Source organism: Carcharhinus amblyrhynchos, chromosome 18, assembly GCF_965287045.1.
Source record: "Carcharhinus amblyrhynchos chromosome 18, sCarAmb.v2.hapA, whole genome shotgun sequence".
Classification (NCBI taxonomy): Eukaryota; Metazoa; Chordata; class Chondrichthyes; order Carcharhiniformes; family Carcharhinidae; genus Carcharhinus; species Carcharhinus amblyrhynchos.
In genome coordinates, this window is record NC_137341.1 from 44,599,315 (window position 1) to 44,613,105 (window position 13,791).

At 40.8% G+C, this 13,791-nt stretch overlaps 1 protein-coding gene across 5 annotated transcripts in view; it reads left to right on the plus strand.

Annotated features, from left to right (window-relative positions):
• The window catches only part of zc3h7a (zinc finger CCCH-type containing 7A), a 111,052-nt gene that overhangs the window by 66,162 nt on the left and 31,099 nt on the right, over window positions 1–13,791 (plus strand). For all 5 annotated transcript variants that reach the window (XM_080206930.1, XM_080206934.1, XM_080206935.1 and 2 more), the window contains 3 exons: window positions 1,751–1,970; window positions 5,929–5,996; window positions 11,337–11,520. In XM_080206930.1, coding sequence (XP_080063056.1) covers window positions 1,751–1,970; window positions 5,929–5,996; window positions 11,337–11,520 — 472 coding nt within the window. The remainder of the gene's footprint in view (window positions 1–1,750; window positions 1,971–5,928; window positions 5,997–11,336; window positions 11,521–13,791) is intronic.

The window sequence follows — 13,791 nt, forward strand, 5'->3', positions numbered from 1 at the left end:
TTGTTCTAGCACTTTCAGGCCTGATAAATAGCAAAGCAATTGAATTATGTTACACTCCTCTGGTACTCTGAATTAGCAAAGTTTCATCTTGCTGCTTGCATTTTTCAGTCCCATGTTTTTTTCACATGTCCCCCCCCCCCCCCCCGCCCTGGTTGTTCTATTAATTGATGGTGGTTGAGATAACTGGTTATTTTGATCATTCTTCATTTCTTTGTAACCTTCCTCCTAAAGACAAGTTTACTGAAATGCTCCTTTACAGAATACCACTAGCTGCAGATGACATAACTGTAAGAAAAATAACATCCAGTATATTTAGCATACGCCAATTTTTCAAACTTCACTCATGTGGATACAGTAAAGGTGTTTAATTTATTATTGTCACTCGTATTGCTATACTGTGAAAAGTATTGTTTCTTATGCACTATACAGGCTTCGTTCATGGTCTTTTGTAGTGGTATTCTGCATGCCATTCATAGAAAAGGAAAGGAGAGGTTGCAGAATGTAGTGTTATGGTTATAGTTAGGATGTAGAGAAAGATCAACTTAGTGTAAGGTAGGCCCATTCAAAAATCTGATGGCAGCAGGGAAGAAGCCGTTCTTGAGTTGGTTGGTACCTGACCTCAGAGTTTTGTATCTTTTTCCCGACGGAAGAAGGTGGAAGGGGGTATGTGGGATCCTTGATTGTGCTGGCTACTTTTGCGAGGTAGCGGGAAGTTTAGACAGCTTCAATGGATGGGAGGCTGGTTTGAATAACAGGTGGGCTTGGTTCATGATCTTTTGTAATGGTATTCTGTAAAGGATCATTTTAGTAAACTTATGTTTGGGGGTTGGCTACAAAGAAATGAAAAATAATCAAACTTATCTGGAATAATTGAGTTATTTTGCTAAAACAAAAATTTGTGTGTCCAATAAAGTTGGAAAAGATTTTCTTAATTTGTGTGAAATTGGAAACATTTGTCTTGCATCATGAAAAATGTTGGGTCAGTAATTTATAATGCCATTATTTTAGGACTTTTAGAAATAATTTGATTTAATCCACCAGTGGATTTATTATCTGCTGATCTATTATTTAGAATACAGAACCTGTCAATACATGTAGATGACAAATTGATTGGCTAAGCTTAATTTAGGTGGTAGTTATCTTTTTAAATTGATTTTTGAGGGTGGGAGGTGTGGATTTCCATTAACTGGAATCAAGAGTATTTATTTGTCAAAAAAAATATACTTGCAAGACAAGTATTATATTTGCCCTGAGTCGGAAGATTGTGAGTTTGAGTCCAGCAAACAATCTTTTGGGGTGTGCCACGTTATTGGAGGCACAGTCTTTCAGGTTGAAATTTTAAACCAATGCCTAGTCTGCCTGCCAAAGTGAGTATATCGCACCTCATAACATTAACTGAAGAAGGGCCAGGGTTCCCCTGGTCTTGTGGCCAACTGTCATCCCACAACCAACACAAGTTGTAGAGTTGACATAACATGGTCTTGTTGAATGGTGGAACAGACTTGTAGGGCTGTGTGGCCTTCTTTTGCTCCAAATTCGTATGTGCAAAAAAAACCAGGTTTTTTGATCATTGTTGTTTATTGGCTCTTGATATGGGTGAATTGGCTATGACATTTATGTAAATAACCGTGACTACATTCCAAAAGTAATCCATTGGCTGCAATATGCGGTGAGATGTGCATTCTTTAATTACTTTTTTAAAATCTTATGCCACGACTAAAACTGATTTGTTTTACTCCTTTAATCGCAGAAGACCATGAACGTTACAGGAAGTATTTCTTCTAGCTTGCCTGCCAGTATGCCTTGTCCCAGTTCTGTCTTAGTGCCACCACCCCAAGTTACAGCTAATAGTATTCCATCGGTGACTCTGCCGTCGGTGTATTCATTATCTATGAATATGCTATCCTATGACACTTTTGGTTCCAGAATGGACTCTTTAGATTCTCTATCTATTATGGAATCTCGGCGAGGTAAGAATTGTCATTAATTACACAGCCAAATTTGTTAAGTACAATGAATGTCTGTTCTATATTTCAATATTAAATAAGTTGTGGTCCCCATTCATGGAAACATTTTTCTGCCCTGGTAGGTTTCCTATAGACCTCAAACAGGTGAGTTACTATGGCTACTCGTATGTTTCTAATATTGCTGTTCTGCATGAGGAGGCTTCAAATGCACCCTTGCTTCCTCAATATTGGGAACTTCTCTTCACTGAGACCATGCCCCGTAGACCATCCTCTGACATCAGGAGCTTACTAAGTAATGACAAATTTGCACTGTTTTAACAAGGGAGTCTTGAAATGAATTTGTCTGCAAGAGCAGTAACGCAAATAAGGCTTTTGGAATCGCAGGGGATGGAAGTGTGGCAAAACGAGTGAGCAGCCCTCAAACCACAATAACGTCACCATTCTCCACACACCCCTGCTCTCTTCCATATAGGTCCAAAAAGCAAAGCCGCCCAGAATTGAAGGGCTCATGCACACAGAAGCAAAGCTCCCTCCTTCCCGTTACATAGCACAAAAGTAAATAGCGTTCCTGTTTTTTGTTCATTGCCTACCCTTCTGCAGCTTTAAATGTGGAAGCTTCAGCTGTTGAGTTCCAGGGTCTGGAGTTCACAAGAAGGTTGCTTTGTAATTAATGTTGCCTTTCTTAGTCCTCCAGATCTGGGAACATGAAAAAGCTGAAGTTTAAGTTTATTTATTAGTGTCACAAGTAGGCTTACATTAACACTGCAACGAAATTACTGTGTAAGTCCCCTAGTTGCCACACTCTGATGCCTGTTCGGGTATATGGAGGGAGAATTTAACGTGGCCAGTGTACCGAACCAGCACATCTTTTGGACTGGGGGAGGAAACCAGAGGAAACCCATTGGTGCTATGAGGTGGCAGTGCTAACCACTGTGCCACATGCCATTGAAGTCCAAAAGCAAGGTTTACGCCCAAGCTGAAAAAGCTTTACTGGTAATATTTGGCTTGTAGCTTGTATTAGAGGATATCTGTTATTGCAGTTAGCTATTCAAATATTCAGGACGTATATTGTGCATGTAAATTAATGTTTTTTTTTAAGATTCTCCTGGAAAGACCCGAACAGTCAGGAACCTATTTCTCTCCGATGCAACCCTGTTTTGTAGAGGGAAGTGGCAACCTCAGCAGGAGTTGCCTTGAAATAAAAGGAAGTGCTGGAAATACTCATCAGGTCTGGCAGCAACTTTGGAGAAAGAAACAGAGTTCATTTTTTTAAATGCATTCAATGGGTGTGGACTTCACTGAGGCCAATATTCATGGCCCGTCCCCAATTGCCCTTGAAGGTGGTGGTGAGTTACCTTTTTGAACCCCTGCGGTCCATGCGTGGGTACACCCACGGTGCTGTTAGGGACATATTTCCAGCCTTTTGACCCAACAACAGTGACGGACTGGCAATTATAATTCCTAGTAAGAGTGCCGAGTGTTTTGGAGGGGAATTTCCAGGTGGTGGTGTTCTCATGTGTCTGTTTTTGTCATCCTTCTAGATGGTAGTGATCATGGGTTTGGAAGGTGCTGTTTAAGGAGCCTTGGATGGTACACGCTGCTGCTACTGTGTGTTAGTGGTGGAGTGAGTGAATGTTTATGAAAGGGGTGCCAATTAAGTAGGCTGCTTTTCTCGAGTGATGGGAGGTGAGCAGCAGGTGGATTGATAAGGTCCTTGTATAGCAGCAGACTTGGGTTGATGTAAACCTTCTCCACTACAATCTCCCTCCTTATGTGAGGAGGTGGCATGTTGCTCAGAACAGGGAGCCTGGGGAGTTGAGTTGAGTGTACTTGAGATGATGCACATTGTTGTGTTGAGCTGGGTATCTGAAAGACTGGTGTGGAATGATTTGTACAATAGTGGTGCATGGTACGCTGCAATCAAGCAGATGATGGCACGAGCTGATGTCCTTTAAAGTTTGAGCATCTGCACCCCAGGAAGAGCCAGAAGATTTGTTGAGATTGTTTCACATTTTAATCTTGGTGGACAGGCTTTGGAGAGTCAGGAAATGAGTTATTCACTGGACGATTCCTAGCCTCTGATCTACTCTTGTAGCCCCAATATTTACGCAGCTGGTCCAGTTGAGTTTGTGGTGAATGATAACCCCCAGGATGTTGACAGTGAGGGATTGAGTGATGGCAATGCCATTGAATGTCAAGGGGCAGTAGTTAGATTTTCTTGTTGGTAATTGCCTGCACTTGTGTGATGTAAATGTCATTTGCCAATTGTCAACTCAAGCCTGGATATTATCCAGTTCCTACTGCATTTAGGCATGGACTGCTTCAGTATCTGAGGAGTCATGGATGGTGCTGAATATTGTACACTCATCAGCGAACATCCCACTTCTGGCCTTATGATGGAAGGAAGGTCATTGGTGAAGCTGAAGATGGTTGTGTCCAACACACTATCCTGAGGAATTCCTAATGGCTGACCTCTGCTTTGTGCTAGGTTTGACTCCAACCAGCAGAGAGTTTTCCCTTGATTCCCATTGACTAGTTTTGCTAAGGTTCCTTGATATTGTGAAATGCTGCCTTGGTGTCAGGGGCAGTGACTCTCCCCTCACCTAGTGACCCAGTTTGGACCCCAGTTAATGGCCCAAATCTTCCAAGGGATGGCAATCACTGTTGGTTTGCCACTCCACTCCTGCTTTTCTGTACCACAACAGCTCCATATTTCTGACTAGGTCTTCTTTGGAAACGTGGACCAGTCTTCTGTCAAACTGCACCCTTGTAGCATTCGATCTCTGGGGGGAGGGTGAGCCTCGCCCCCTTTTTATGGCACTAGCTGCCTGATTCTGATTAGTACTCTTTAACACTGAAAAGCTTTGGGACAATTAAAACAGATTTTCAGTGAATGACAATCTGGAGAGTCGAAGATCTGGACCATTGTTTCAGGTTGATGAACTTTCATTAGCAATGAAAGATGTTAAAAGCTGTAACAGGTCTACAGCAAGTACACAAATGGGGAAAGGAGGACTTTTTGAATGAAGGTGAGGTAGAAACCAAGAGAAATTAAATGACAAAAGATATGATGTGATGAGGCCAAAGAAGATAACAGTAGGACAAATAAATAAACAAAAGATACTTGTCCAATCATCATCTTTTGCCTTGCTCCTTGATCTATTTTGTCATTTAATCACAGATTTTCTCTCCTCCCCCACACACTCTTTCGCTTGTCTGTGTTCTTAATTAAAACCTGATACAGCTGTAACTTCCTTCGGTTCTGATGAAAGGTCATCAACTTGAAAAGCTAATTCCGTTTCTCTCTCCACAAATGCTGCCAGCATTTTCAGTTTATAGCTCCTGATTTCCAGCATCCACTGTGTTTTGCCCTTGCACGAGGGATTTCCTAGATTGATGTTTTCCCAATAGAGTTTCTCCAATATAAGGAACGGAAGGAGTGATTTCCGATTGGCCTGAGTGTTCCTCTGGAATGAGGCAGCCTTGGGAACAGTTGTATTTCCAACCTGAAGTGTGTTTTCCTGACATTGGTCAGTTCAGAGCAACCTCACAGCCAGTCTGAAATTCATTATTTGCTATGAAGACAGTTGGGGATGTTCCTTGTAACTGGCATCAGAGGAGAAGTTTACAAAGAATGTCCTAACATCTTGGAAAAACATTAACATTTTTAAAAAATATGGACATTTTTGATAAGATTTAATTTTTTTCTGCCACTTAAAGCAGGAATAATGGGAACAAAAGTTGTTACCATGTACTTTCCCCCCACATTTATTTGTTGCAATTAACTCTATAAACAAGAAGTTAAAAGGCCTTCATGTGCTGTGCTGGACTGTTAAGCTGACTTTTGTTTTCTATTGCTTCTGCGTACTGCTGAGATCAGCATTTTTGGATGTGCATTGGAAGACTGAAGATTTTAGCCTATCAGTATTTTCACATGTTATTATACTTTTCTCTTTGGAAGGGAAACCTCCAGGTCTTGGAGTTGGGGTTGGAGTACAAGGACATAGTAGCAGCACTCCTTATCTGCCTGTGAGTAAATGTGTAATTCACACTAATCTTTATAAGGTATATGGTAAAACATTTTGAGGTTTGGTAGTTTAACTCGATCACAGGATCTACCAAACACCACAGCTATAATCAGGGAAACTAATTCGGGGAGGGGAAGGAAGAGTGAACTGAAAATAACTGTTGGATCCCAGCAAAACAGATTTACTGTCTCCCAGTAGTCAAAACTTTTATGTCTGTCTGTGATGACTATCTTTTATAAAATCCCTACAGTGTAGAAGGATGCCGTTCACCCATCAAGCTTGTACTGACAACAGTCCCATCCAAGCCCGATCCCCAGAACCCCACACATTTATCTCACTAATCCCATCTAACCTACACATCTTGGAACACTAAGGGGCAATTTGGGATGGCCAATCCACCTAACTTACACATCTTTGGTATGTGGGAAGAAACTGGAATACCTGGAAGAAATCCACGCAAACATTGGGAGAATGTGCAAACTGTGCATGGTCACCAAAGACTGGAATCAAACTCGGATTCCTGGCACTGTGAGGCATAAGTGCTAACCACTGTGCCACCATGCTACCCTAAATAAAAGAAAATTAAATTAAATGTCAGAAATCAAGAGGGAAAAAAAATATATAGGTTAGTTGAAAGCATAATGAAGATCTTGGAGGTCACCAAGTCAAATAAAAGATTTCTCTCTCGATTTCTGACCAGTACAAAAATGGTGAACTGAACACTAACTTCAAAAGGGCATCGGAAGATTGCATTTCTTTTGACGTCTATTTGTCCAATTTATTAACGTAGGAAAAATTAAAACATTTTGGAATGAAGAATGTACTGTAAAAACCTAAAGTAGTAGAGGAACTAAGGAATTGGGAATTCAGTCTTTAAAAGTGGGAAGATAAACTGATAGTTTTTCTTTTTAATCCCAGATTTTATAAATCACAGAACTGATATGGTGTAGAAGGAGGCCATTTGGCCCATCCTGTCTGCACTGTCTCTCCAAACAAGCATCATGACTTAGTGCCATTCTCTTCCTTTTTCCTGTACTTTGCACATTGTTTCTATTCAAGTGATCATCTAATGCCCCCTTGAATGCCTTGATTAAACCTGCCTCTGCTGCGCTTCAGGTAGTGTATTCCAGACCCTAACCACTTGCTGTGCGAAGAAGTGAAGGGTTTTCTTGAAGTCTGTAGACAGCATTGTCACTCATAACTAGAAACCATGGGTCGGATTTTCCAGCTGTGCTCACCCCAAGACTGGAAAATCATGCCCATGATGAGTGGACATTTGCATTGTCCCGTCTGGAGCACCCGGACGAAGCCCATGCAGACAGGGAGAGAACATGCGGTCTCCATACAGACAGTGACCCAAGCTAGGAATCGAACCTGGGTTACTGGCATTGTGAGGCAGCATAGCTAACCACCGTGCCACCATGTAGCCGTAGCAAATGATTTGCTCTTCAGCGAGTGGGCACCTGAACCACGAGCCAAATGGCTTCTTGTAGGAAACGCTTTGAGGCGTCCTGAGGACACAAAAAGCACTACATAAATTTTTTTTTAATTCTTTGCAGCTGTCAGGAACGTGCAGCCTCAAGCCTACCTTCTCATTTCTGTGTTAGGTGACAGGAAGAGAACACTGAGGCCTACAAGAAAGGAGCAGACAGACATGCAGAGGTGGCAAATGAAAGTTTATGAGAGGCATGCAAAGTGCTAGAAAGAGACAAGTGTGGGTGTGTGCGCACATTCACCAGGAGAAAAGAATGAGACACAAAGCAGAGAGGAAATAATGGAGGACAGATGTGCATAAAAGATGGGACTGAGAATCAAAGTGACAGTATTGGAAAGTGAGAGGCATAGAATGCAAAAGCTGAAAGTGGCAAGACTATATTAAAAAAAGTCAGCAATGGCATAGGAATTGAAGTAGTTTTTTCAGTCCAGACTTCCTTTGTTTGTGTATCACATTTGTTGAAGTGCTTTTCATGAATTGCTTCAGTTTTATTTATTCTCTAGATCTCTTGCTGTGTTGCTGTCAGGAAGTCTGTGAGCCTTTGTCTTTTGCTCCGCCAGTTGGATCAGGGCAAAACCACTGGCTCCAGAAATATGTCATTCATAGCGGCTGTAAAACATAGGGCTGCTGAGCACATTGAAAATTGGAGGGGGTCGCTCCATAAAATTAGAGGTCCAATTGTTCATTGTTGACAGTTATATTATTGTTGCATCAATGTATGAGGTGACGTGTCTGCAGTCTGAGGTACAGTTTAATGTGTTCTTGCTGGAAGCCGGTTGTTCTCCCAGAGGAAACTTGTGAAACAGACAAAAAAAAAGCAAGTAGAACCAATGAAAAATGGAAGACTAGGATTAGAACTATTCTGTTTGGAACAGCAGAGGGAAGCATATGTTATCAAAGTTTTAAAACAGCTGGTACAGTTGAAAAAGCGTGAAAGCTGGGATTGGCAGTGGAAGAAGGCTGTCAAATGATCTCTATAAATGAAGGAAGTGTAATGCTCAAATGTCGGAAGAAGGAGTGGAATATATCTTGATTTGAAAGGTAAATAATGGAATGAGGAAGGGAAACATACAGTGTAAAAGGATATGATAAGGCGACCGAAATGGCATGGGATTCGTGTTGGGGACACACTTTCTGGGCGATGGAGGAAAGAGGGCGAAGCATGCCATAGTCAAGAAGATAAAAATTGACAGGGTTTTGTGTTATTTGACAATCTAGGAAAGAAGAGTACGTAAAAAGCGAAGAAAATTACAGCGCAGGAACAGGCCCTTCAGCCCTCCAACCCTGCACAGCCCATGCTGCCCCCTGAACTGAACTAAAACCCCCTACCTTGGGGACCATATCCCTCTATTCCCTTCCTATTTGCATATTTGTCAAGACGCCCCTTAAAAGTCAGTATCGTATCATATCTTTGACCATTGCATGAGAATGGAATTAGGCATGATTATGAGGGCGGCACAGTGATTTAGCACTTTTGCCTCTCAGCGCCAGGGACCTGGGTTCGATTCCCGGCTTGGGTCACTGTCTGTGTGGCGTTTGCACGATCTCCCCGTGTCTATGTGGGTTTCCTCCGGGTGCTTCAGTTTCCTCCCACAGTCCAAAGATGTGCGAGTTAGGTAGATTGGCCATGCTAAATTGCTCCTTAGTGTCATTGGACTAGCTGGGGTGATAGGGATAGGGCCCGGATGGGATTGCGGTCAGTGCAGACTCGATGGGCCGAATGGCCTCCTGCACTGTAAATTCTATGATGCCCTTGCAATGGAATAGCTTACTGACAGCCAAATAAGGCACCGCTGGGCATTTGGAGCCCAAATCTCAGCAGGAAAGCAATGCTATAGAAAATTAGAGTCATAGAGGTTTCCAGCATGGAAACAGGCCCTTCGGCGCAACTTGTCAATGCCAAATTATTTGGGGGGGGGTTCACCAAAAAGAGTGTTGTCTCTCTCTCTCTCGCTCCCTCTCTCCCCCCCTCCTCCCCACTGCTTTTCCAGAAAATAAAGCTAGTGACAATTTGTTTACACTGCCTTTGAACCCTGACTTTCGCTCCCAGCTGGATTCATCACCTTTGTGAACCCTCTTCCCTTGACTGGCAAAATAAATAACACAACTTAGTGGTGCCTGCAAAAAGTCCAGAAGTGATAGCCCAAAGCCTCTCAAGCAGGAGCAAGGATTGTAATGATTCTTGGTTTTCTGTATCCTCTGGAATAACCTTACCATGTATTGATGGTAGTGCTGCAAGTACCCTTTGTTTTTCTTTGCATTGATACCCTGTATTTCCTCTCCTCTCCAAAGGAACACTATTTATTTTAAAAGTATAAAAGTAGAACCAAATCTTCTAGTGTTGCTGAATGCTGATGATTTGATTTATTATTGTCACATGTATTAACATACAGTGAAAAGTATTGTTTCTTGTGCTGTACAGACAAAGCATACCGTTCATAGAGAAGGAAACGGGAGAATGTAGTGTTAAAGTCATAGCTAGGGTGTAGAGAAAGATCACTTAACGCAAGATAGGTCCATTCAAAGGTCTGACAGCAGCAGGGAAGAAGCTGTTCTTGAGTCGGATGGTACGTGACCTCAGACTTTTGTGTCTTTTTCCTGATGGAAGAGAGAGTGTCTGGGGTGCGTGAGGCCCTTAATTATGCTGGCTGCTTCGCTGAGGCGGTGGGAAGCGTAGACAGAGTCAATGGATGGAAGGCTGGTTTGAGTGATGGATTGGGCTACATTCACAACCTTTTGTAGTTCCTTGCGGGTCTTGGGCAGAGCAGGAGCCATACCAAACTGTGAAACAACCAGAAAGGATCATGTGTTGGGATATTATTTTATTGATGTGTAGTGGTATTTCCAATAGTTTCCAGATAAGTGTTTGCATGAAATTTGCATTCTGATTAAAGAGGAGCTGTAATAGCGAAGTGTTCATCTTAGCAACATTTAGGCAATGTTATTTAAGTACATTTTACAGTTTTGATTACATGAATTCAATGCAGGGAACCAATACTTGTGGGAAATGTGTGTGGGGATTGGGGGAAAGGATCACCAGAAGAAATGTTGTTTCCTCCGCCCAAGTAAATGGAATAGCTTACTGACAGTCTAATAAGGCACTGCTGGGCATCTGGAACTTGTATCCCAGCAGGGAATCAATACCTATAGGAAATTCTTTTTCTTAGAACTTGTACAAAGTGTTTAAAGAGAGAGGGGAGGACGCTACCTAAGTTTTAAAAATGAATGGGCCATTCCTGTCAAATTGCCATGGATTAATTTTGTGGGCAAATTTAGTTAATGCTGTGCTGGAAATTGAAATCCTGAATTTTCAGGTAAACTAAAACACAGTTCTGCAAGATCATCATTAGTTTTATGAACATTAACTTCTTGTACTGATACTCTGACCCCCCCATGGGAGCTTTGAAATGGGATTCAAACAAAATAATGAATAATTAGATTGAAATTGTAGCAGAAAGTTTGTTTCTACAATACTTTATTTATGCAAATGATATGTAATTATTTAAAACACCTGCGCTCCAAAATTCTTTTGGAGATTGAGTTTTTATATGAAATAATTTGGAATATGAATGATCTATAATCAAGCTTGTTTGTCTTTTTGTAAAAGCACCAGAAGTTATGAGATTGAGTCTTGTTTTGGTTTGGTTCAGTTTATAATTTAAAAATGCAGTACTTCTCACCTGGCTACCTAAGATCTGTTACACCGACATAGTGAAATGTATCACTTGGTTCACGGTTTCAAAATTCAGATCGTGGTACTACAGATATAATGATTTTTCTGCTTTTCAATTTTCAGTGCACGTATAAAAAATAGTTAGTGAATATTTTCTATATTTTTTCCTACAGCTAAATAGTACAAACAGTCTGTTCGGTAGTAACAGCAATATAGGAGTTATAGGTCAAAATGGAAGTGGCTTTTCAAGAGGAACAGAAATGGGAGCAAATGAATTATCCACACAAACACTAGCTAGAAATCCGCTGTTGGACACGCATGAATTTAAGCAGGCCTGTCCTTTGTGCTTTAAAATAGGTGAGCAAAATACAACTTGGTTATGTTCTACAGATTTTCATCTTATGAAATGACTATTACTGTTAAGTGTAGTACTTGCCTGTTCATGTCGCTCCACGTGTATTTGAACACTAGGCTGTGTAAGTTAATTGCTCTACCAACAGGCTCACATTTCATAAAATCCTCATTGGATTCAATTGAAGAATGTCTCTCTGGGGAACAGTGGAGTTGTTAACATTTTTTTTGCATTTCTGCAGTCTAATTTGAGATGAGTGATTTCACATTCGAGATAAGTACCTGTCGCTTAAGTTTTTTGTGCACTTTTGAGTTACATTGACGGTTATAACATTGAAACTCCATGTGTATCATCACAAAAAATTGCTGAGCTGCAATCTTTTCCCCTGAAGTCAGGCTTTCAGACAGGATCTCATGGTGATGGTGAAAATTACTGAAGCGTAACCATGAAAAATCTGTTCCTTTGCAGCTGGTGTTATACATGAAAGGGCCAAGTATTTGACCAAGGTTTCTCACAATGTGTCCAAACAATATAAATATTGGCATACGTATATCACATCCTATGAGTGAGATTTTCCCATCGATAACCAGAAATTCCCATCTGAGATCAGCAGACCTGTAACTGATCATCAAATGGTTCGTCCTGCTGACAATTTCAGTGGTGGGTGGAACCGGAAAATTTACCCTATAATCATTCTTCCCCCCCACACACACACACGCACGCACGCACAGTTTTTGATGTGTTTTGTCTGTTGGCCCTGCTCCAAATGCAGTTGAATAGGCAAATTGCTCCAAGGCCTTTCTTTGTATTTATGCCTTTTTTTGATGGCCAAATCATTGGACAAGGATGCCACATTAGTATGACATCAAGCACATGTTATATCATCCTCTTTTTAAAAACTGAAAGGTGGATAGCTTTGGCTGTACATAATGAAGTGAATTATATAGTGTATCACCACTGTTTCTTGGGATTTATATCCTAGCAACTTCCCTCATCTGATGTCAAGCTTTCAGACTAGTTTTTTAACCAGTGAAATTAATAACAATCATTCTTCACAGGAGTTATTCAAAACTCCTGTGTCCTATGGCAACAATATTTATTTTCTAATTTCCCATCCAGATTAGTTTTTCGTTAGAAAGTTGCTTGTTTGTTTTTTTTGCTGATGTTGAGTAATTTTTCAGGAAGTGCTCAAAACCATTTGTTCCACAACTTTTAAGAAATCTTGTTTTAACCTGCCATTTTGATCTATAATTATTGTAGTTAAATCAAAAAGCTAATGTATTAACATTTGCACTTTGGATCAGATCCAGATAGCATTGTATGATGATCCCATTAATTTAAAATCACTACAGTGTGTGGCGAAGTATCAGGGATACCTAACCAGTATCGGAGAGTTGAAGCTGACTAAATTCCAGCATGTTCAGTCTTTCTAGGAATCGCATCCTAGCCATCCCTACCTCCCTGATAGCTGATGTAATAGTCTAATAGATGTTTGGAAACACAGGAGCAGTAGAAATCCTGTTTTGTTTTTGAAATACAGTCACTGGCAGTCTTATTCTAAAAATGCCAATATTGAGAGATGCTAAAAATTATTGCAAGGTGATTTTAAAATGATGAAAGAATAAAATCAAAATAAAACTATAATCTGCTAATCAAGGAAGATCCAAAGAACCTTTCTTAATAAATTATCCTATATCAATAGCTGCTTGGTCATATGGAATTTGTGTGCTGTTGTAAAAAGAGACATCCTGCAGAAGGCTTTCACCTTGCACTCATCAAGCAAGAATTGTAAGAATACTAGATTTCAAGGAACAACCTTTTATACAGCATGAGAAAAGGATGCTAATTGGTTGGCATGTGGAGTCTGGTCAGCTATTGCCATGGAGATGTATCCCATATCCTTTCGAATAGCTACTGTAATCAAAATATTAATCTCATGTTTGGTTGACTTTTTTCTTCTATGTGTGGAGGTGCCGGTGTTGGACTGGGGTAGACACAGTTAGAAGTCTCTCACTAGGTTAAAGTCCAACAAGTTTATTTGGTGGCACAAGCTTTTGGAGTGCTGCTGCTTCATCAGTGACTCACCTGATGAAGGGGCAATGCACTAAAAGCTTGTGCTACCAAATAAACCCATTGGAATTTAACCTGGTGTTGTGAGACTCCTGTGTGCTAAGGGATTGATGCTAATCATAGTAATCAAGTCCGCAATTCAACTCTTCAAGCCTGCAACACTATTCAATTACATAGAATCAACAGTGCAGAAGAGAGGCCGTTCA